This window comes from Rhinoderma darwinii, chromosome 13, assembly GCF_050947455.1.
Source record: "Rhinoderma darwinii isolate aRhiDar2 chromosome 13, aRhiDar2.hap1, whole genome shotgun sequence".
Taxonomy (NCBI): domain Eukaryota; kingdom Metazoa; phylum Chordata; class Amphibia; order Anura; family Rhinodermatidae; genus Rhinoderma; species Rhinoderma darwinii.
The window spans coordinates 24,882,140-24,904,885 of NC_134699.1; the positions used below are offsets into that span (position 1 = coordinate 24,882,140).

At 43.1% G+C, this 22,746-nt stretch overlaps 1 protein-coding gene across 3 annotated transcripts in view; it reads right to left on the reverse strand.

The window, feature by feature from the left end:
• Positions 1–22,746, reverse strand: part of SKAP1 (src kinase associated phosphoprotein 1) — a 263,107-nt gene that overhangs the window by 72,002 nt on the left and 168,359 nt on the right. For all 3 annotated transcript variants that reach the window (XR_012851700.1, XM_075846614.1, XM_075846615.1), the window contains one exon: positions 1,650–1,715. Coding sequence is in view for 2 of the 3 variants with exons in the window: in XM_075846614.1 (XP_075702729.1) it covers positions 1,650–1,715 (66 nt within the window). In the remaining variant the exon portion in view is untranslated. The remainder of the gene's footprint in view (positions 1–1,649; positions 1,716–22,746) is intronic.

The window sequence follows — 22,746 nt, forward strand, 5'->3', positions numbered from 1 at the left end:
ACTAACAACCGTAAACTGTCAAATTTGATTTGTTGTACTTTGGGTACACTACACTACTTCGATGTCAAAACAAAAGTTTAAATGCATGGAGATATATACGCCAGTGCTAGTCACATTTTATTTCTTTTAGATTTTTCGCACCTAGGGTGCATTCACACTATCCTTTTTCACACCAAACTGTATTTTGATGAATGGGGTGTTTGTCATCTAGAGCTTATATCCGGTCGAGCCCAAACATACATATAATTTTGTTCCTTTTATATTTACGTCGTAACCCTCCCGTTTTTCAAAGATCAAAATAGATGTAGCTGATTGCTATTAATAAATATATAAGATAGCCACATATATACTTACCACGATTTCATCCCGGGTCCTGGTGCTGTGAGTCACAGATATCTGGGTTTGACGGAGGATAGGACACGACGTGAGACTGGTCACGCGGTTGCGTTCCACCTCCAGTCTCCTGAACCGCAATTTAATACACCTGTATCAAACCGGATATAAGTTCTCACCCCAACAGTCAAATCACTTATTCTTCAGCCATGATTAAGGACGAGGAGATCGTCTGAAACGCGTAGGCTCCACACACCTACCTTTTCTCCATTCATTCACCTTTCCTCTGCAGGAGCCAAGTCTCCTGATGTTTTTTACGTCATATCAATAAAATTGGAACGAGTTTCCATTTTAACTTACCTGGAAATTGGACTTATTTTTCCCTGCGCTGGATCACATCTACTGTCTTTTGTGTATTGAGTATGTAGGCAATCATATACAGGGAGGTGTGTGGCATCATATACAGGGAGGTGTGTGGCAACCTATACAGGGAGGCTGTGTGGCATCATATACAGGGAGGCTGTGTGGCATCATATACAGGGAGGCTGTGTGGCATCATATACAGGGAGGCTGTGTGGCATCATATACAGGGAGGCTGTGTGGCATCATATACAGGGAGGCTGTGTGGCATCATATACAGGGAGGCTGTGTGGCATCATATACAGGGAGGCTGTGTGGCATCATATACAGGGAGGCTGTGTGGCATCATATACAGGGAGGCTGTGTGGCATCATATACAGGGAGGCTGTGTGGCATCATATACAGGGAGGCTGTGTGGCATCATATACAGGGAGGCTGTGTGGCATCATATACAGGGAGGCTGTGTGGCATCATATACAGGGAGGCTGTGTGGCATCATATACAGGGAGGCTGTGTGGCATCATATACAGGGAGGCTGTGTGGCATCATATACAGGGAGGCTGTGTGGCATCATATACAGGGAGGCTGTGTGGTATCATATACAGGGGGACTGTAAATAGTGTCTAGGTGAACATGTGACCTTCCTTTGGGTGTTTTCAGGGGGCTGGGACAAAAAAAACCTGACCAATGAAATTCATCAGGTTTTGTTTTTTTAACGGCCATGAAAAACTGATGTAAAATAGATGTCAAACAGCCATTAAAAACGGACAGACGGACTGGAAATGGATGAAAATTTGGAGGCAAACTGATGCAAAATGGCCATGAAAAACGGACAGTGGATCAGTTTTTAATGGACATTTTTTTTCACTGTCGTGTGAATAAGGCCTAAAAAAAGACAGTCCAGGAAAAATAAACTGTATGTGGTTGTGACAAGCAGTACCTCATGGACATCTTACCTCTGTTCCTCTTCTCCAGGTAGCCATGTTTCAAAATCTTTTCAGGCTCTTCTGCATCTCGTGGCTCTAAAACAAAAAGGTAATAAAATTATATAGTGAACAGAAAACGGTTTGCAATGAAGGACATGAAATGCATTATAAAAATCCCCCCCCCCCAATAAAATGGCTGATAAATGTTTCTCTTCTCTTAGTCTGCACAGTATTTAACATGTTAGTGCAGCAATTGGAGCACCAGAGCGATTCTCCCTTCTCTAAATGGGGACAAAAAATTGCAAACAAAGTTTGCTATCCTGGATGGAGACTTCTGGTCACCTAGTGACCCAATACCAAAAAGTTAAACAGACTCTTCTGGATTCCCTCTTAACTATATTCATGTCTGCCAACCTTCTGCATGTTACTATTTGCACTCTTTCTGAAAAGGTAGAAATGCCAAGATGACACCCAAGACGCATGTTCAGGGAGTTAGTTATGCAAACTCTTCCTATTAGGGTTTCCATTCTTTTTAATAGAGTGCATAGTCTGGGAAAAAAACAAAAAAACACAACGATGTGTCCTTATAAAAGAAAAATAGAGTTTCTATAGGGCACATTGAAGGATGCATATTCACTATATATACACACACACCGTTGTACATATTGTTCATGCAAATTAATGTATGGACACACAGACACATGCAGTTTTGTTTGAAGCAGATTGCATAGAAAAATAAAACCTGTAATATTGAATTGGACAATGCACCTCAAAAAAATATAAATAGGTTCACAAACCAGACGTGCTGGCACCATCCCCCAGAGTATTACCAGAATGTAAGCACTACGAGCTGTCTGGGAATCTATATGTTGAAATGTTGTCCACATGTTATAACAATACATTTCCATTTCAAGTTCCGTAATCTTTTAACTAATGTACTTAGTAAACACTACGGAATAAATTAAGTCATTACCAATAAATGTCTGAAGTAGATAATGGACTCTACAATACAGCAACAGATCCATGTGGTTAAATACCTGCAATACTATTCTAGGGAAGGTAGAGACACAGCATAGGTTAAGATGGTCACTAGATTTATGACTGCTGCTCCTCTCTGGACAGACAAGTGTTACAGATGGGCAGCCAAGCAGTTAATAACCAAGAAAAAAAAATTTGCATGGAAATTAAAATTCATGGCAGTTTATTTAAGCTGCAGTGCATATTTATGGAATATTTAGTATGCTGGTATATGGCTTGCACAACATGGGAGGAAATATGAATATTACATTACTGTCCCCAAACCAGCATCCAGGACCCTGCTGGCATGAGAATAACAAATGCTGCAGTAAAAAGTTTTATTTAGATGTTAAGTCTCCCGCCCGCAGCAGGATTTCAGAGATTGTGCCGCACGCGCCCATCACAGCGCACTCAGGAATTGAATTACCCAGGGGGGAGACACTGCTGATGAGCTTTGCTGCGCTTATTTAATTTCATTTACTTTCAGTCCATTAGCAGCATGGGGCTTTCTGTATCCCCACAAGAATGTCACAGGCATGAAAATGCTGCATATATTACAGGGAGATAAACCTTGGACTTGGAGTTCCATGAAAGCGGAGATGAGTGGTTCAACAAAGGTCCATTCCCCTCTTCTACACATTTACAGGTTGTTTTCTATTAAAGTTACAAGAAACCATTTCCCCTGTGCAAAAGATCAAGGATTTCTGCAGTGAAGTATTGTGGGCATGTATTACATTTGGCATGTTACAGTGTAAGTATAAATGCATATGAAGGTTTAAACATGGCAAAATAATTACCCTATGACCAAACTACTAAAGCCGACCAGTCACATTATTTGTTATCGAGCATACAATTATTTTGAGAAGAGTGATCCTTAAGACTGTCAATGTTGTTAATAATTATTATTTTTCTTTTTTTTTCTTTACCAGGTAGGATGTATTTATTGATGTGGATGGCTGAATCCAGATAAGTCCTTCCACTTGACAGAAATTCAAACAACAAATCAAAATTTCTTAGCGCAGACCTCAGGATGTGAGAATTTAACTTCAATCGATCAATATCTCATCAGTTTTTTTTTCTTCTTCTGGAAGGCGTCCTGTTTAGCACCTGTCAGATGGCTTTTATGAGATGAATCCCATGCAAATACTATTGTCTATTTCTATCCCTTTTTTATGTTTATGGCTGAGTTTCAGGTGGTAGCTGAAGGTACAGTAAGCAATGATCTCTACGGCCAGCCTAATGTGGACATGTCAGATCGCCATACTTTCATTCTTGCTTTCCCTCTATGTGCCTCAATTCTCCCCGCAATCAGCCACATTTGTTTCGGCGACTGATATGTTAATTTTAAATTATTTTTTTATTTTATCAAAAAACAACATCCAACAATTGGTATTATATAAACCATTCCACTATACAGTAGTTTATAACCCCGTATTCCCCCACCAGACCAAGAGAGGAAAGGAAAAAAAAAATATAATATTTTAAAATGTACCATCCACGTATTCCATATTGCATCAAATTGATTTTTACTCTGATATACTTTTTTTTTTTCAAACCCTATACCTTGTATTAGCTTTTTTTTCCCAGTCAGTTATTGTGGGAACCTCAGATGATATGCACAGTTGCATTAATGTGATTCTAGCAATTAATAACACTCTCAAAATTGCCGTTGAGTCACGTTTAGTTACCTTTAAACTAGTGGGATCTCCCAAAACGATCAGAGTGGGGTCCATGGGCACCTCCACTCCCATTACCTGCTTAATTTCCTCTGTAACCAACTGCCAATATCCCCAAAGTTTTGGACATTTTCAGTACAAGTGGGAAAGATCTGCATATAAGTATTGACATTTAGGGCACTTGGCAGTGGTTCTGTACCCCAACTGGACCAATTTATGTGGGGAAAAATGTAGCCGATTTACTATAAACCATTGCTTTATTCTATGGGAAAAGTTTTAAGAACTTATTTTTATGGAATATATACTTTATCCCATCTTATTTGATTCTCCCCAACAATATCGCTCTCCCACTTTGTCCTGCTTGGTAGCTTTTTACTACCTACATTGAACCTCAATAATAGCTTATTCAATTTAGAGAAGTGTCCTTTGACACTATTTAATAAATGCATGTTCAGTATTTTACTATCCTGAGTTTTACTTAACTGGTTCCCGACCGCTGGCTGTGTATTTACGGCCGGCGGTCAGGGTCCTTAAAACCTGCGCCATAGACTATTTACGGCGCGGGTTTTAACTTGCTGCCCGAGCGATCAGGCAGCTAAATGTCAGGTTTTCAGCTCTCAATGACTGCCAGGGACCCTGAGGAGAAGATAGAAGCAGCTTTCGCTGCTTCTGTCTTCTCCGATCTCTTTTACACAGCGCACAATGAGCGCTGTGTATAGAAATAGAGGCGGCGGCCGCGCCGCTGTCTCTATTGGTCCTGGTGATCATGTGATCTTTTCTGACCTTTGAGGGACAGACCATAGTAATAAAAAAATAAACGTAAAGTAAAGTGCAAAAAAAATTAATAATCAATACACATAAAATACCCACCCCAAAAAAAAAATGTTCTCCCCCGCCAATCATTGTCGTAACGCTAGCCCTGACCCAATTACCCTAATATAGACCTGTAACATTAAAATTTCCGGTAGACAATGACGATCACAAATAAAAGGTCTATTTTAGAGTAAAACTATGTTATTACCAAAAAAAGAAATAGCTGAAATGTAAAAAAGCTTATTTTCTTACTATTATTTTCAAACTTTAAGCCTAAAAATTCTAAAAATAGCAAAAATTATGTGTATAAAAATGATAAAAAAAAGAAACCTGCATTGTCCACGGAAAAAACATTGCTAGCCCAACAAATAAAAAAAAGTTATAGCCATTTAACGAACACGTGCTAAAAATTACTAAATGGTGTCTGGTCCTGAAAACTCAAAACAGCCCGGTCCTGAACTGGTTAAAAAGCTCTCGAGCTGGTAAAAGTAAAGATAATCACCTTGGTTAACGAGGCCTTCAGACAGCATTGTATGTAGGGTTTTTAATTTACCCCCTCGACAAAGCGGAGGCACCTGGACAATTCCGTTTCCAATCCATAAATCTGGGTTATGGAATTTTTCTTAACTTGGAATATACTTCTTAAACCAGATTCGTGTCTTACTATTTGAACATTTATTTTCTATAAACCATGTATCATTCCACACCGTATATAGTAGGGTTGCTATTGGGTATTCCCTAAACGGTATCTTACTCAGTTGTCTCGTATCCATCAATTCATATATAGTCATACTAGGACTACCTCTTGCCCGTCCAACCAAGTAACCAAGAAATGCATCTTGCTTCCATTCCTTTATAAAAAGCAGCTGAGCTGCCAAGAAGTACAGTCTAAAGTTTGGGGCTGCCAACCCTCCTTCTAATAATGAATATGTAATATATTTATATTTACATCTGGGAACTTTCCCATTCCAGATAAAGTAATTTATAATAGCATTTAACTTATCAAAATATCTCATTCCTATCCAGGCTGGTGAGTTCCCCAGAATGTATAAAATCAGTGGAAGCAGGATCATTTTAGTCAATGCTACTCTTGATGCCAGAGAAATTGCAAATTGTTTCCAAATTCTACATTTTTCTCTAATCCTTCTAAGCAGTGGTTCAACATTTAATTCATTATACTGTTCTATTTTACTAGATTCTACAATCCCCAGGTATTTAAAACTCTCCTCTGGTCTCAATATTTTCAGTTCAATATTATGTTTTAAGATTGAATTTACCAAGGGTAATCATACCGTTTTACCCCAATTAATACGGACTCCTAAAAATGTACCAAATTTAGTAAATATAACCATAACCCTACCGAGGGATGTCTGATAGCTATCCATGAAGACCAAAACATTGTCTGCGTTGTCGCGGTCACAGGGTATGTGGACCCTCTAGGCCGCTCTGCCGTAGCGGGGAGGCAGCTGACCAGGTCACAGTCTACACGAAAGTCAATAGCAGATAGCAACGCTTGGGTACCTGAACTAGTCCAGACGATGGCTGTGGCTTCAGCACGGATGGAGGCCGGTGTGGCAGGTAGCGCCAGACGTGGCGGGCAGTATCTGATGTGGCAGAAGACACTGGACGTGGCAGAAGACACTGGGCGTGACAGAAGACACTGGGCGTGGCAAACGACACTGGGCGTGGCAAACGACACTGGGCGTGGCAAACGACACTGGGCGTGGCAAACGACACTGGGCGTGGCAAACGACACTGGGCGTGGCAAACGACACTGGGCGTGGCAAACGACAGCAGGTGCAGTAGACATGACTCCAACACTGGTAGGCACAGGAACAATAACAATACGGGATACAGGAACGGGTAACAGGGCACGGGTAACAACTGGAACGGGGAAACACTAAGGGACCATTTGCAAGACAGACTGGGGTAGACTAACAACGCTCAGGCAAGGATCAGAAGGCCTGGGGCCTTCTTATAGACCAGGAAATCATGGCTGTTGATGATGACGATTTCCTTTGTGCGCGCGCTGGCCCTTTAGGGACACAGCAGAACGGAGCGGAAGTGAGCCCTGGCGTCTCCTAGGAAGGAGATGGGAACCAGCGCTCACGGATCCATGGCTGCGGGCGTCGGGAGGTGAGTAAACCCGACGGCCCGCGGCCATGGACGCTACAGTACCCCCCCTCTTATGCCCCCTCTTCTTGGGGCCAGAGCAAGAGAGGAACTTTTTAATAGGAGCAGGAGCACTGAGGTTCTCTTCTGGATCCCAAGACCTCTCCTCAGGACCAAACCCTCTCCAGTCCACCAAATAGAAAGTCCTTCCTCCTACCCTTTTGCAGTCCAGGATCTCCTTTACCTCAAATACATCAGAAGGACCGCTGGGAGCAACTGTGGAACTAGAAGTCTTGCTGTAGCGGTTCAGGACCACTGGTTTCAGGAGGGACACATGGAAGGAGTTGGGGGTTCTGAGGGTATGAGGCAGCCGCAGCTTATAGGAGACAGGGTTGATTTGTTGCAGAATCTCAAAAGGACCAAGGAACCTGGGAGCAAACTTGTATGAGGGTACCTTCAAGCAAATGTTTGGAGAGGACAGCCAGACTTTAGTCCCGAGAAGATACTGGGGTGGCCCTCTTCTCCTAGTATCTGCCTTTCGCTTCGCATCTACTGCCAGCAAAACAGAGGACCGGGTCTGTTGCCAGATTTGCAGGAAGTCCCCATATGCAGAGTCAGCAGCGGGTACCTGAGATGAAGTCGACACAGGAAGAGGGACTCTAGGATGTTGACTGCATACAATGTGAAATGGTGTGGAAGAGGTGGACTCACTTGTGTGGCTGTTGTATGAGAACTCAGCCCATGGAAGAAGCTGTACCCAGTTATCGTGCTGTGAAGAGATGAAGTGGCGGAGATAATTCTCCATGATCTGGTTGATCCTCTCAACTTGTCCATTGGACTGGGGGTGATAGGCTGAGGAAAAGTCCAAACTCACATCCAGGAGTTTACAGAGGGCTCTCCAGAACTTAGGGGTAAACTGAACCCCCCGATCAGACACAATGTGAAGAGGCAAGCCATGCAGGCGAAAGATGTGTTGAATGAAGAGACTCGGCAGTCGGGGAGCAGAAGGTAGGCCGGTCAGCGGGATAAAATGTGCCATCTTGACTTCCGGTTCCGGCATGTAGAGATGCACGCCTGAGAGCGCTCCTGCCTCCGTTCCACATATCCCCCTGTCAGACCGTACTTACGTTCTCTGGGGAAGAACAGATCAACCAGCCATCTTCCGGGCGCAGTACCCGATCGACCGGTGAGTGCATGGACAGATTTGTCTCAGTAATGGGGAAATCCAAGACGCAAAGCAAATCAGGCCGCGTGGCTGAACAACCGCCCAATATGGCGGACGGGCCAGACCCGCCCAGTGTCTTGCCTGAACATTCGGAGCTCAGCTCCTCACAAGTACGGGGCATGGGCGACACATCCTGTGTCATTGATTACAAGCAACTGGCGATACAGGTGGCACAGTTAATTACCCCGGATTTGCAGGAATCTATCTAAAATGATAGAAACCTCATTGTCACACCTGCATACCTCGGTGACACAGCATGAGGAACGTCTAGATAAGCTGGAAACGGCGATTCAGGATATGGATTCTGGACTTGAGGTGGTACAGCAACTCGTACGAGATACCCGGTTGGAGAACAAGAAATTGTGGGAGCGGGTAGAAGATCTAGAGAACCGCTCTCGGCGGAACAATCTGCGCATCGTCGGCTTACCAGAATCGGTGCCAGCTAAAGATCTGAGACGTCTATGTGAGCTGGATCTGCCGGCAGCTTTGGGCATACACCATCCATGCAGGGTGGAAAGAGCACATAGAATTGGAGCTGATCTGCGTGCGGCAAAGTCGGATAACCGTAGCGATGTGAATACAATGAGAGATCGCCCGAGGCAAGTAATTGTAAAGTATCTAGATTACTCTGACAAGATGTCCGTGCTCAAATCCTTCAAGAACAGAAAAGATGGATTAGATTACAAAGGCCATCGTATCCTCATCTTTGGAGACTTCTCGGCGGAAGTTACAAAGAAAAGGCAAGCACTCTCTCAAATTTGCTCAGATTTATACAAACGCCAGATGAAATTCGCTTTACTGTACCCCGCGGTTTTAAAAGTTTTTCAATCGGATGGGTCATTTGAATCGTTCCAGTCTCCGGAAGAGGCCATTGCAAGCTTGAAGCCCTCAACTTCGAAGGATTCCCCTACGCCCCCTCTTCGCTCGGCTCCGGGATTTCAGAGGCAGAGCGTAGAAGACAGTCGGGACATTACTACAATTCCGCCATCTTCTCCGAAGCCTCAGCGGGTGGGTCGTCTGGTTTCAGCTGATACCTGACAAGATTTCGATGGCTAACACGGTCGGACAGGGCCGTTCTTTATTCACCGATGATTGCCTGTTGTGAGTCAGCTTTTATATTACCTGCCAGATCAAATGAGAAGGGTCTGGGTGGCGGTTCTTCACTTCTTCTGAGCCTTGTCGATTTGGAAGATGTGGTATGGACATACTAACTGTTTCATGTTGTTCTTTATTCAGCTACCCCAGTTGATTCTACTTAGGAAGGAGGGAATGGAAGGCTACTGAATATAATTGCCTTATGCTACATAACCTAGGTGTTTTTTTGGTAATGTATTTCTGTGTGTCGGAAATAAGTGAAGTCTTATTGCACCAATGGGTGGGAGATAAGGTATTAATCCACACCTCCAGTGCGGGGATTGTTTTAATGTTTCTAGTTAAACGGTTGATCTGGCAGTTTATGTTGTGGGAATCCATGCTCAGGGGCATTTATATCCGTACCGTATATTTAATTGCTCTTATATGAGAATTATATCCTGGAACGTCAAAGGACTAAGGTCTCCACATAAACGCATGATGGTACTGCGTCACCTGAAGCGTTTGCGTGCAGACATAGCACTCCTACAAGAAACGCATTTGGCAGAGGCAGATTTCTTTAGGATGAAAAGGTTATGGGTAGGCCAAGTGTTCGGATCCCCGGCTGTCGATTCGAAAGCTGGAGTTCTTGTTCTTATACACCAAAAGTTTTCCTCAACAGTGGCACAGGTGTTTAGAGACTCGGAAGGTCGCTGGATAAATGTGTTACTTACTGGCTCCACAGAACAAATCAGTCTGTACAATGTCTATGGCTCAAACACACGTAGCTCTTCCTTTTTTCATAATTTAAGCACTACAATTGGAGCAGATCGACATCCACCTAAAATCCTAGGAGGTGACCTAAATGTCGTTTTACACCCGAGTGAAGATAGGACCACCACAGCTCAGGGGGGGGGGGGGGGAGAGCCCCCTTGATCACAACCGAAACGATATTAAAAAAATTCCTTACAGCCACTGATTTGACGGATATCTGGAGACTTCACAACCCGGATGGTAGGGAATATTCCCATTATTCACATCCACACCAATCCTGGTCTCGCATTGACTATATGTTAGTATCCCCACTTTTATTGCACCGAATGCGAGGGTGTGCAATTGAGCAGATGCTTATCTCGGATCATTCCCCTGTAGTATTGGAAGTACATGATTGCTTCCCCCACGGCACAGATTACTTATGGAGATTTCAGTCAAATCTGGCTGCGGAGGAATCCTTCCAAATCAAACTTAAGGGATGGTGGCAGGAGTTTGAATTGACAAATGGAGCTCATGCAGAGAACACTCAGCTTTATTGGGATACAGCGAAGGTAGTCATGCGGGGTCACATTATGGCATATGTCGCTAATTTTAAGAAAGTTACTAAACAAAAAATTGAGACTTACAGTACAACTCTCAGGACATCTTACTCTTTTCCAGAATTCGCCCTCTCCAGTTAATAGAGAATCCTGGAAAAAAGCCAAAAGCGACTACGAGTTATGGTTAGATAAGGGTGAGAAATTGAAGCGCTTGGCCTTAGAGTTGAGGCGAAATTGTTTCGATTTGGCAACAAGGCCGGCAGTCTTCTGGCCAGGCTCTCAAAAGGTCCATGGTCACACTCTGTTAACGCTAGGTTAAAGGATCAATTGGGGCAGATGCAGAATCACCCCAAACAGATCAATTCCATTTTGAGGGATTTTTAGGCCACTTTATACGCTAGTCGCCAGAGCATACCGGGGGTGACTCCTCTTTCTTTAGATTCCCTAAATTTGCCTGTTCTTACCAAGGAAGAGAAGGTCTTGTTAGATTCCCCAATTACGGAAGATGAGCTCAAATCTGCGATCAATTCCTTGAAACCCAATAAAACGCCAGGCCCCGATGGGTATACTGGGGAATATTTCAAAGCTCTGAGGGATCAAATGGCTCCATGTTTGCTTCAACTATATAATGGCTACCTGTCCGGACAGCCAATTCCATCAGCCTCTAATGTCGCATATATAAAGGTTTTGCCGAAACAGGATAAGGACCCTGCTCTAGCATCATCGTACCGACCAATCTCGTTAATTAATTTGGACCTGAAGTTGATGTCTAAAATAATGGCAGATAGACTAGCCTTCATTCTCCCTAGATTAATTTCCCCTAGCCAGGTGGGCTTCGTCAAGGGCCGCTCAGCAGTGTCAAACATACGGAAAATTCTGAGTGTTCTAGACGACGTAAATCTTAATACTCCTGCTCATCCATCTCCAGCGATCCTTACCGTGGATGCCGAAAAAGCTTTTGATATGGTGGACTGGGGATGGTTGGGTAGGACTCTAGATTCCATGCATATAGTGGGCCCTTTTCGCACATACTTGTCCGCACTTTACACAGAACCGTCAGCAAGGGTATACACTCCTGGTTTCCCGTCATCCCCTATTCCTTTATTTAAGGGCACCAGGCAAGGTTGCCCGCTTTCTCCTCTTCTTTTTAACATTGCCCTTGAACCTTTTATTAGGACATTGGAGGCTGATGGGGATATTCATGGTATAGCGGTAGGCTCGGCAGTAGTTGAGGCGTCATATTTTGCAGATGTATTGGTCTTTTTATCAGACCCGCTTAGGGACCTCCCTCGGGTTTTTGACCTACTGAGGGCTTTCGAGGCCTCTTCCGGGTTTAAGGTGAATGTGGAGAAATGTGAACTCCTAGATATGTCCAGTACACGAACCTCACGTAACTGGTCCACTCTAAACATCCCGGTGACCATCGCCAAAAGTTCAATCAAATATCTGGGAATTCATATAGGCCGTACCCCAGATTCTATATATACTCTCAACTACCCTCCCCTGTTGTCTAAATTGGTTAATGAATTAACGAGGTGGCGCAGCTTGCCATTATCTTTTATGGGAAAATGTCAGTTACTTATGATAAGCTTTCCCAGATTGCTGTACTCGATGCAGACTATACCCCTTCTCCTTAGACACACTGATATTTTGAAACTTAATGCAGCCTTTACTTCCTTTATTTGGTCTCAAAAACGACCAAGGATAGCACTGAGGAAGCTCATGTTACCCAAAGATCAGGGGGGCCTTAATTTCCCGGACCTTCGTAGGTACAATTTAGCATGCCTGACTAGTCACGGGATAGACTGGTTGCAGCAATCTAACTTTTATTCCAACTATTCCCTAGAGGCAGGAGTGGTGTACCCGCTGCAGTTGTCATCATTACTGCATACCGCTTTTGGTATACTTCCTGACAATGTGAGATGCCGCATATTATTACGAGATACAATAATGGCATGGAAGTCCCTTAGGTCTTCATTTGGGCTTCCTCAGCGTATATCCCCACACATGAATCTATGGGGACACCCGGGTTTCACGCAGGGGAGAGAAAACTCAGATTTTCGGCATTGGCGTGCTTTGGGCATCACAACACTCAGGCACATTCTGCACCCTTCTGAAAATCGTGTAAGGAGCTTTCAGGAATTGGTAGATACTTTTAATGTCCCTTTGCATCATCATTTAACTTACTGCCAGCTACACTCTTTTATACGCTCCCCAAGTCGAGGTGTGACACAGGCGTGTTTGGAAAACCCCATTTAAAGCATGGAGCAGAAAGTTAACGATCTCAGAATTATCTCAACAAATTTTGGAAGGGTGGTTAAAAGTGAGGAAAGCGGTAGTAAATGAGCAATGGCGTGAGACACATTTTAAGTTTATACATCGCGCTATTTATGGTTTCAATATTCCCCCACATCCAAATGCGCCAGATAGATTGGAGGCTTGCCCAAGATGTGACACTCCCAAAACAGATCTTATGCATGGATTATGGAAGTGTCCCAAACTCGTTCCGTATTGGACCGAGATAGTGCAATTTATAAAGGATACTTGGGAAATCTCACTTACCCTGGACCCACTATCTCTGTTTCATGTCTTTCCCGATCTCCCTTGTGTACCACAAGCCCTTCATGTATTTTTGCTGATTGCTAAAAGATGCTTATTGGCACAATGGCTTACGTCCCTTATACTTCCACTTACAGATCTAATGTACCAGATGAAGAAGGGTATACATATGGATAAGCTAGACATAGAGCGTACACCGGAGGCTAAAGCTTCCAAATTTTTCCAGAAATGGAAGACTTTTATCTGCAAGCATTATGAACAAATTGAGATTGTGGAATTGATGGCACCATTTCATTACACGTCCTGGTATTTGACAAGAGCGGTTGCGGGGACGCTAGGTAACTTGGGGCTTCAGTGAAGGTCTAGTACAAGGAGGGGGGGTACACAAAGCTTGACCATGTAGATATATATTATTAGATCTGATTTCCAAATGTCGTATATTGGTTTCTATTGAAGATTAATTGTAAACTGATGGGCCCCTGAGCTATGGTGGTGGGGGGGGGGGGGGTTACGTTTGATTGTTTAGTTACTTTGGTCTAATGTTATTTGTAACAACAAGTACATCGGTGATACCGCGAATGTTGCAGAATATTGTATTCTATGTCATATCTTATGCAATATGTTGCTGTTATTGTACATCTTTTCTCATGGATCAATTTTGATATATAATATTTGATTTTCTTTTTTGTAATGTTATAAAACTCAATAAAATTTGTTTACAAAAAAAAATGTGCCATCTTAGAGAACCGGTCCACCACCACCCAGATGGTGTTGCATCCTGCTGAGGGAGGACGGTCTGTGACGAAGTCCATTGCAATGTGCTGCCAAGGAGCATTGGGTACAGGTAGAGGTTGAAGCAGGCCAACAGGCTTGGAGTGAGTAACTTTGTTAGAGGCACACACCGTGCAAGAAGAGACAAAGTCCAGAACATCTTTAGGTAGCGTGGGCCACCAGAAGTGACGAGCAATCAGGTCTTGGGTTTTACAGACACCAGCGTGCCCAGACAGACAGTTTAGAACTGTGTCCCCAGCGGAGAATTCTTCTCCTGTCTGCCAATCAAACAAAAGTTCTCCCCGGAGGGATGTCTCTAATCTGCAGAGGATTAGCGGTGACAACGCAAGACGGGTCTATGATATTCTGAAGGGACTCCATCATGTCTTCTGTCTCAAACGATCTGGACAGGGCATCGGCCATCACATTCTTGTCAGCGGGACGATAGTGGAGAAAACTGGAAAGGGGTGAAGAACAGCGACCACCTGACTTGACGAGAATTCAGTCTTTGAGCGGACTGAAGGTAGGTAAGGTTCTTGTGGTCGGTGTAGATCAAGATGGAGTGAGCTGCGCCTTCTAGAAGATGTCTCCACTCCTCCAGAGCCAAATTTGATGGTCAGTAGTTCCCGATCTCCAATAGAGTAATTGCGCTCAGCAGACGAAAAAAAAAGTCTTGAGTAGTAGCCACATACTACTGCCTTTCCTTTGGAGCTCCTCTGGAACAGAAGTGCACCTGCACTAACAGAGGAAGCGTCCACCTCCAGTGAGAACTGCCGAGATATGTCAGGGTGATGGAGGATCGAAGCTGAAGTGAAGGCTTTCTTGAGGCTAATGAATGCGGACTCTGCCTCTGGAGTCCACACCTTGGCGTTCACACCCTTCTTGGTAAGGGTAGAGATGGGAGCCATCAGAGATGAAAAGTTCGGAATAAACTGCAGGCACAAATTGGCGAATTCCAGGAACCGCTGTATGGCCCTTAGGCCTTGAGGACGTGGCTACTCCAGGACAGACTTTAGTTTCTCAGGGTCCATCTTAAGACCTTGATCCGAGATGACGTAGCCCAGGAAGGGCAAAGACTTCTTTTCAAAGACGCACTTCTCCAACTTGGCATACAAGCGATTCTCTCTTAGTCGCAGAAGAACTTGACGGACATGCCACCGATGGGTCATCGGATCTGGGGAGAAAATCAAAATATCATCAAGATAAACTACAACACACATATAGAGGAGATCTTGGAAAATATCATTGACGAATTCTTGAAATACTGCGGGAGCGTTACACAGTCCGAAGGGCAACACTAGGTATTCATAGTGCCCATCGCGGGTGTTAAATGCTGTCTTCCATTCGTCACCCTGGCGAATCCTGATTAGATTATAAGCCCCCCGTAGATCTAGCTTAGAAATTTTTTTTGCTCCTCGTATGCGATCAAACAGCTCGGATATAAGTGGCAACGGGTATTTGTTCTTGACCGTGAACTGGTTGAGACCATGGTAGTCTATGCAGGGTTGAAGAGATCCATCTCTCCTCTTAACGAAAAAGAAGCATGCCCCAGCCGGGGAGGAAGATTTTCGAAAAAAAAAATGCTCTCCATGTTCTCCTTGATATAGGCTGACATAGATAAAGTCTCTGGCAAGGAGAGAGGATATACTCGTCCACCGGGAAGGGAAGCATTAGGAACCAGTTCAATGGGACAGTCATAATTTCGATGTGGAGGCAACGTCTCAGCCTCTCGTTTGCAGAAGAAGACATCCGCAAAACTGGCATACTGAGCTGGTAGACCGGAGAGTGATTGAGGCAGAGGGGGCATAACAGGACGGACTTGTGACAGGCAATGGTTATGGCATCTGGAACCCCATTGAAGAACCCCTCCTGAATTCCAGTCAAGGACCAGGGCGTGTAGGCGGAGCCATGGCAGACCCAGCAGGATAGGATTGATAGCCTTAGGTAGTACCAGGAAGGCGATCTGTTCAGAGTGAAAATCTCCGACCAGTAGTGTCAACGGCTCTGTGATGAGCATAATCGGATCGGGCAATGGTAGACCATTCACAGAGGCAACAGCCAGGTGTCTCTCCAGACGGACTGTGGGTAGACATAAACGATCCACTAGATCCTGCTGGATGAAATTAGCAGCCGCTCCAGAGTCAAGATAGGCGGAGGAATCGATAATCAGGAAGAGGTTGTAACGTTTGGAGACGTTCCACCTAGAGTTGCCTCTCCAACCAACCCTAGGTACTGGAGTTTCCCGGTTTCTGTGGGAATTGGCGCACAAAATGACCCTTAAGGCCACAATACATACATAGTCCAGAGGAGCGTCTGCACTGCTTCTCCTGTTCAGATAACCGGACTGTCTACCTGCATGGGTTCTTCAGGTAGCGCACTAGGGGAAGACAATAGTGGTCTCTGGACCGAGGGTGCTGGTCTGTGGACCCGGCTCTCCTGTCGAACCTCTTGAGTGCGCTCCGGGATTCTCATATCAACCCGGGTGGCTAACAGGATGAGGGCATCCAAGGTAGAAGAAAGGTCTCGGGCCGCCAGTCCGTCCTTGATGTGAGAGGACAGTCCTTGCCAGAAGGACGCCACCAGTGCCTCATTGTTCCTTGCCAGCTCGGCTGCTAGGGTACGGAATGAGATAGCATACTCGCCTACTGTGGAGCCCTCTTGCTTGAGGGTCAACAGAGTGGCTGCGGCAGAGCCCCCCCCCCCACTAAAACCAGCATTAGTTTTTTTTTCTTCTTATAAATCATCTGTTATTTATTGCAGTATTTTAACAATCACAGGTAATACTCACCGCTTCTGACTCCTCTTTAGATCCAGGTGCCGCCATACTGGGTTGTCTGATCTGGGATCTGAATAAATTTAGGGGGCTGATCTGTAAAATGAAGAAATTTAAGGGTATGATCTGGGGTCTGTAGTAATTCTGGGGTCAGGTCAGGGGTCTTAATACATTTTAGAGCCTGGTATGGTGTCTGAACTTATTTTGGGGTCTGTTTTGGAGTCTGAATTAATTTAGGGGTCTGGTCTGGGGTCTGAATTGGTGTTGCAATGGAGGGTGAAAATGGACGGAAGTCGGGAGAGGTCATAATTGCCGTCTGGGCCGGATGTAGAAGAGAAGGACAGTGAACAACTCCAGTCAGAGAACACTTCACCTGTGAGGTGGACTTGATTTAATTGTTGTTTGTTCTGTCTGTGTCTGATCAGTACTGTAGTCCTTTATGGTCTGCAGCATGATGACACTCCACAGACCACCTGTGTCACTGTATGGTGGTATTATTGGTTATATTGGTTTCAGTAAAGTGGTAGCATACACTTGTCCCCAAATGAGACTGTGTGATTGTGTGTTCCACTGGTATTTTACATCACTATCATTATTTCTTCAATTCATCACCCAGTCTGAGGTAGAGAAAGGGGTTCGGGAGGCTTCAAGCAATGCTTCTTAGGAAAAATATCCAGAAGGAGGTTCACCAATATGTTGGGAAATATATTTTTCGAATACCAAGCGATTCTGAATAGTAGATGCATTTGCGAGCTCCCTGAATGTCACAATTGTTATTTCAGTTGTTGTATGACATTGGTGGAGATTAACGAAGGTCACTTTTTTACAGCTACAATAGATTTGAAAAGTGTCAAAAGAACTAACTGGGGCTAAGAGGAATGCCTTTGATTTGTGGCAACATATTTGTGTGCATGTTTTGCAGATATGAGGTAACATAAGAAAGAAACTAATTTCTAACATGGCCAGAAAGTTGCAACAAATGTATTGCCACCTGCTGCATTTTGTTAGATTTAGCACAATTTTCTTCATTTTTTTTCTGACTCCTAAATTCATCCATCTTCTGACACGATCTCTAAATCTTGCTTCCCACAGTCTATTGGTTTAAATTTAATATCCGATGGGACAAGTAGCAAAATCCCCCTCTTTATTTAGGAAAGAGACATTCAGAAGGTTCAATTCTGCTATTCCCTGGGTCTAAAAACCAGAAAGAAACAAACATAAGGAGAAAAGAAGATTTTTCCACTGACAAGTGTTTGTCATCAGACAACAATAATGATACCACATAGATAGTAATGGACTTCACCCACATTCAACAAGAGCACCATTCTTCTTCTCACCTTTTGTCCAACCTTTCCAGGAAGAAAATTCAGGTTCACAGCATCGAGGAGCACTGGAGTGTCTTATTTTTTTTAAACCTTCTTCACTCAAGAAGCATTGCTGTGCAACCTTTGTAGGTTTCAGGTTACTTAAAAGCACGCTGACATAAAAACTTAAGATCTTCACGCTCAATTAAATTAGGGAAGTTTTCATAGCGCACTGTTAAATAAATTTGGCGTTTCTAGAACAAGGATGGATAGAATTTTAATAGAACTAAACGGAGATGAGCTCAGTCGCATTAGCAGCTTATTAAACATACTTAGAAAATTATGAATACAATGGAGTTGCATTTAAATGCAAAGGATGTAAAAAAATATGCTGGTTTCTCTGTGGTCTGTCAACACGTTTGTTCTTACATCATTTAACTTGATGCTTACTGGGCTTTCATGAAAGAGCAATGGATAAAAATGTAGAAACTGCAGCCTGTATGTGTACACGACTGCACAGCCACATATAATCCCTAAAAAATGTAGATACCTCAGAGCAGAATCTACCTGGATTGCAGAGAAATGCACACGTCTTTTTTAGATGTTGAATTAGAAAATTACACGGAATCGAGGCACTCCCCGACTGTGGAAATTAATTTCTTTATTCAAGATCTTTTGGTCTATTCGATGTGGAGTCCGCCTATGGCCGTTTCGCGCTCACACACACAAATATATAATACAAAAAACAAATGTTCTATTAACAATTTTCTGTATGTCAAAGCATGGCCCTTTGGTTTTTGTTTTTAATACTTTTATAAATGTTTTGTGCCAGCAGTAAACTACAACAGTGATCAGAGGTTACAATGTATTGAAGGGGATGTTATGTAACATTCTTTTTTCATCACTTCCCATTGGACTTCAATGAGTAATACGTCAGCATTAATAACGGCTTGTATAAATCAAGTTTTATTACATGTGGCTCCAATCTGATTCTTGTGTTGTGAAAATGATCCGGATATTTCTGTAGGCTAAACAACCCCTATAAACAACCCCTATAAACAACCCCTACGTGGTAGTAACTAGTTATCCTACTTAGGGTAAAGAATTCCTTCCAGGCTCCAAATCTGGCAGCTAGAATGATTACCTGGAGCAGCCACCCATCTCCAGCATCTTCTACAGATTGAACACTTGGAATATCACATCCTCCCAGAAGGACATCCAGGTAACTTAACTTCATTCAGGTAATAAACTATTACAAAATCTTGTGGCAGACGGCTTCATAGTCTCACTAATCTTACAGTAAAAATGCTTTCCTCTAGGGTCACTCCTTCCCCAGATATAATAGATATGAGCAGTAATTGTAGCAGGGAAAAAGGGATGGGAGGAAACCTCCAGCTCACCAGCTTCACACTCCTGTGCTCGATATCGCCCGGATCAACCGCGACGGCTCACGGCAAGAAACAATGGCAAAAAAGAGAAAGGTCCAGCGATGTGTGGTATAAGTGGGGGAAACTCCGTTTCCACTTTATTGAAGAAAATACACCAACATACAAAGAGATCCGACAGAATGACGGATAACACCAGGAGAATAACGAGGTGGTTAAAATGGCAAGAAATGAAGCTTCATTTCTTGCCATTTTAACCACCTCGTTATTCTCCTGGTGTTATCCGTCATTCTGTCGGATCTCTTTGTATGTTGGTGTATTTTCTTCAATAAAGTGGAAACGGAGTTTCCCCCACTTATACCACACATCGCTGGACCTTTCTCTTTTTTGCCATAATAGATATGACATGTACTGACTTATATTAAGCAGGCACTGATCCTAGTAGGTAGTATGGCTACAAAATATAAGACAATGAGAAGAACGTTTAATGCCTAGTTAACGGCTACATTCATCTGGCCCTGTAACTATCGAAAAGTGTAATCGTATTGATTTATTGCTATTTTTCAGAAATAGGGAATATAAAACAAACAGCAATGAATTGATGTAAAGAGAATTTCAAGTTTTACAAAATAAAGTTTATTATTTATGTGTAATGAAAAATGATGCTATTTTTAAATATACAGGAGGGTCCATAAGTAGGTATACAGGGGGACACTTTTCAAAAAGTCTAATTACAATTTTGTAAGGCAATTTTGAATGAAGAAAACAAGGAGACGGCATTATTAGAAAACTAGCTTGGTCCGACGAAGCCAACGTCAAACTTTCAGGTGTTGTTAATAGGCACATCTGTGTTTATTACTCAACAGAAAACCCCCTTGCAACAATTGAATCACCCCGGGATAACAGTTTGGACGGCCCTTTCATGTAAAGGGGTAATTGAACCTATCTTCTACAATACAATGGTTACCCCAGACTTGTACCTTAAAATGCTCCAAGAAAATGTAATACCACAATTGCAGTTGGAGCATGAAAATGAAGACTTCAGCAAGATGGAGCCCTCCTCACTATGCTATAGTGGGGCGTCATTTTCTTGACTAAAAATTACCCAATAGATGGATAGGTAGAGGAGGGCCGATTGAATGGCCACCACGATCACCAGACATTACCCTGATTGACTTTTTCTTTTGGGGAGTGATCAAAGATAAGGTATATTCAAGAAAACCACACACGGTTGATAACATGATTCAGTTTATAAAAGAAGCATGCCAAGAAATGAATGCCAATAAAGAACTTCGTGCTAAAGTGTGAGTGTAAAAACTAGATTACAGATAGTGAGGATCGCCAATTTCAGCATATAAGGAATTGTACTTAAATTGTTAAGCAATTATTTAAACTGTATACCTACTTATGCACCCCCCTGTATATTTATCAGTTCCTCACTGTGCTTTATCAATTCTACATGGTTTCTGCTTAAAACGTGGGACATTTCATTGCTCATTTGCATACGGCACCCTGAGGAATACAATCACTATTTTTATGGTTCACGATGGGCTGACCTGGGAAACATTCCCTATGTAGCGATATTAGCAGGGGGGGGGGGGGTGACAGGAAAATCACATCAAAACGCTAAATCTCAACTAGATTAATATATAGCCAATGATAATATAGAGTGAAATCTAAATGATACAAAACTGGAGAATTATACTTTGCATCTGGTTACTGACAAGGATCTTCCCTACTAAAACGGATACTGCTAACTGGACGTGGCAGCAGAAACATCTGGATCTTGAATTTAGAAATCCAAGATAGACCAGGAAAAAATAAAAACACTTTTGTTTGCGATAAATAAAGAATGCCGAAATCCCACTTTATGCTTAAGAGCATGAAGGACACAACTAAAGTTTGCCTTGAAAATGGCAGCATTTATCACGATAAAACAAACACAGTAAATCTCGAGCTCCGTTTCCACAGCTCATTAGGCCGGATCTGAAACATACGTGCAACTTTGCTGGAGTCCTGCCGGGCTACTGAGTACTACCATGAGCTGAAGAGTCAGGCTTCAGTACTGCAGCAGCTGGACCTGCACGCATGTGGTTTTATGTACACTGTGTCCGCTGATCTGGTGTGTAAACAAAACACCAAACGCAGTAGAAAAGGAACGCTCTGCACCTCCTGAAATATAGATCAAGCAGTCCTTCGGGAGTTAGGTTGCCAAGGAAAATTATACAGCTGTTAGATAGAATTCTGCTTCAGGACATGAGAACTGCGCAGCAGATGTGATCTCCATACACGTAGCACAAGCTTCAGTCACATCAGTGAAGATCACTGTAGTGTGCATTTATGTGGAGTCAGTGGTTAGTCACCTGAGTGAATGCAAGCAAAAGGCTGCAGTTCAATACCTCTGTTATACGTGCGTTGTCATATCTACTTTGGCACTGGACTTTTTTTGGCCAACAATTAAAATATTTAATTACTCCATTAATATGTGCGTGTTATTTCAGCTAACAGTGTTTATATGCAGTTGGAGCTTTTGCTATTAAATATGGCTTAGATCTCTTTCTTGAAAATCAAATGACACTAGTTATTTAGGTTAGAATTTGAAAAAGGAAATTTATTTTTTCCACTCTTCCAATGTTTTGGATTCCTCTGGCACAAACCACCATGAAATTCAACGTTTGAAATTGATGGATTTTTTCAGCATTTATCAGTTTTATATACAATGCAAATATTTTTCATTAGAAAAAAGTGATGTATCTGCCGTTTATTTAGAAGAACCCAACACGATGCATGTTTGATTGGTGGAGCCAACCACTGTGACCCCCATCGATCACACGTCATATAGCTATTTCCTTAAAGAGCTATTCCCATCTTAGTAATTGATGGCTTCTCCACAGGATATGCCATAAGTGCCTGATAGGTGAAATTCCCAGAGGCGGGTCCTACACCTATCAGGATAACAGGGCTCCGATGACTCGTTTGCCAATTCCTGGCAGCTCCATTTGCCATCCACTTCAGTGGTTTTGCTTGCATGCCTCCCTCTCCACTGAAGTGTATGGAAGTTATGGAAAGAGCCAAGCAAGCAGCACCACCTCTCCTTTGAAGTGTACT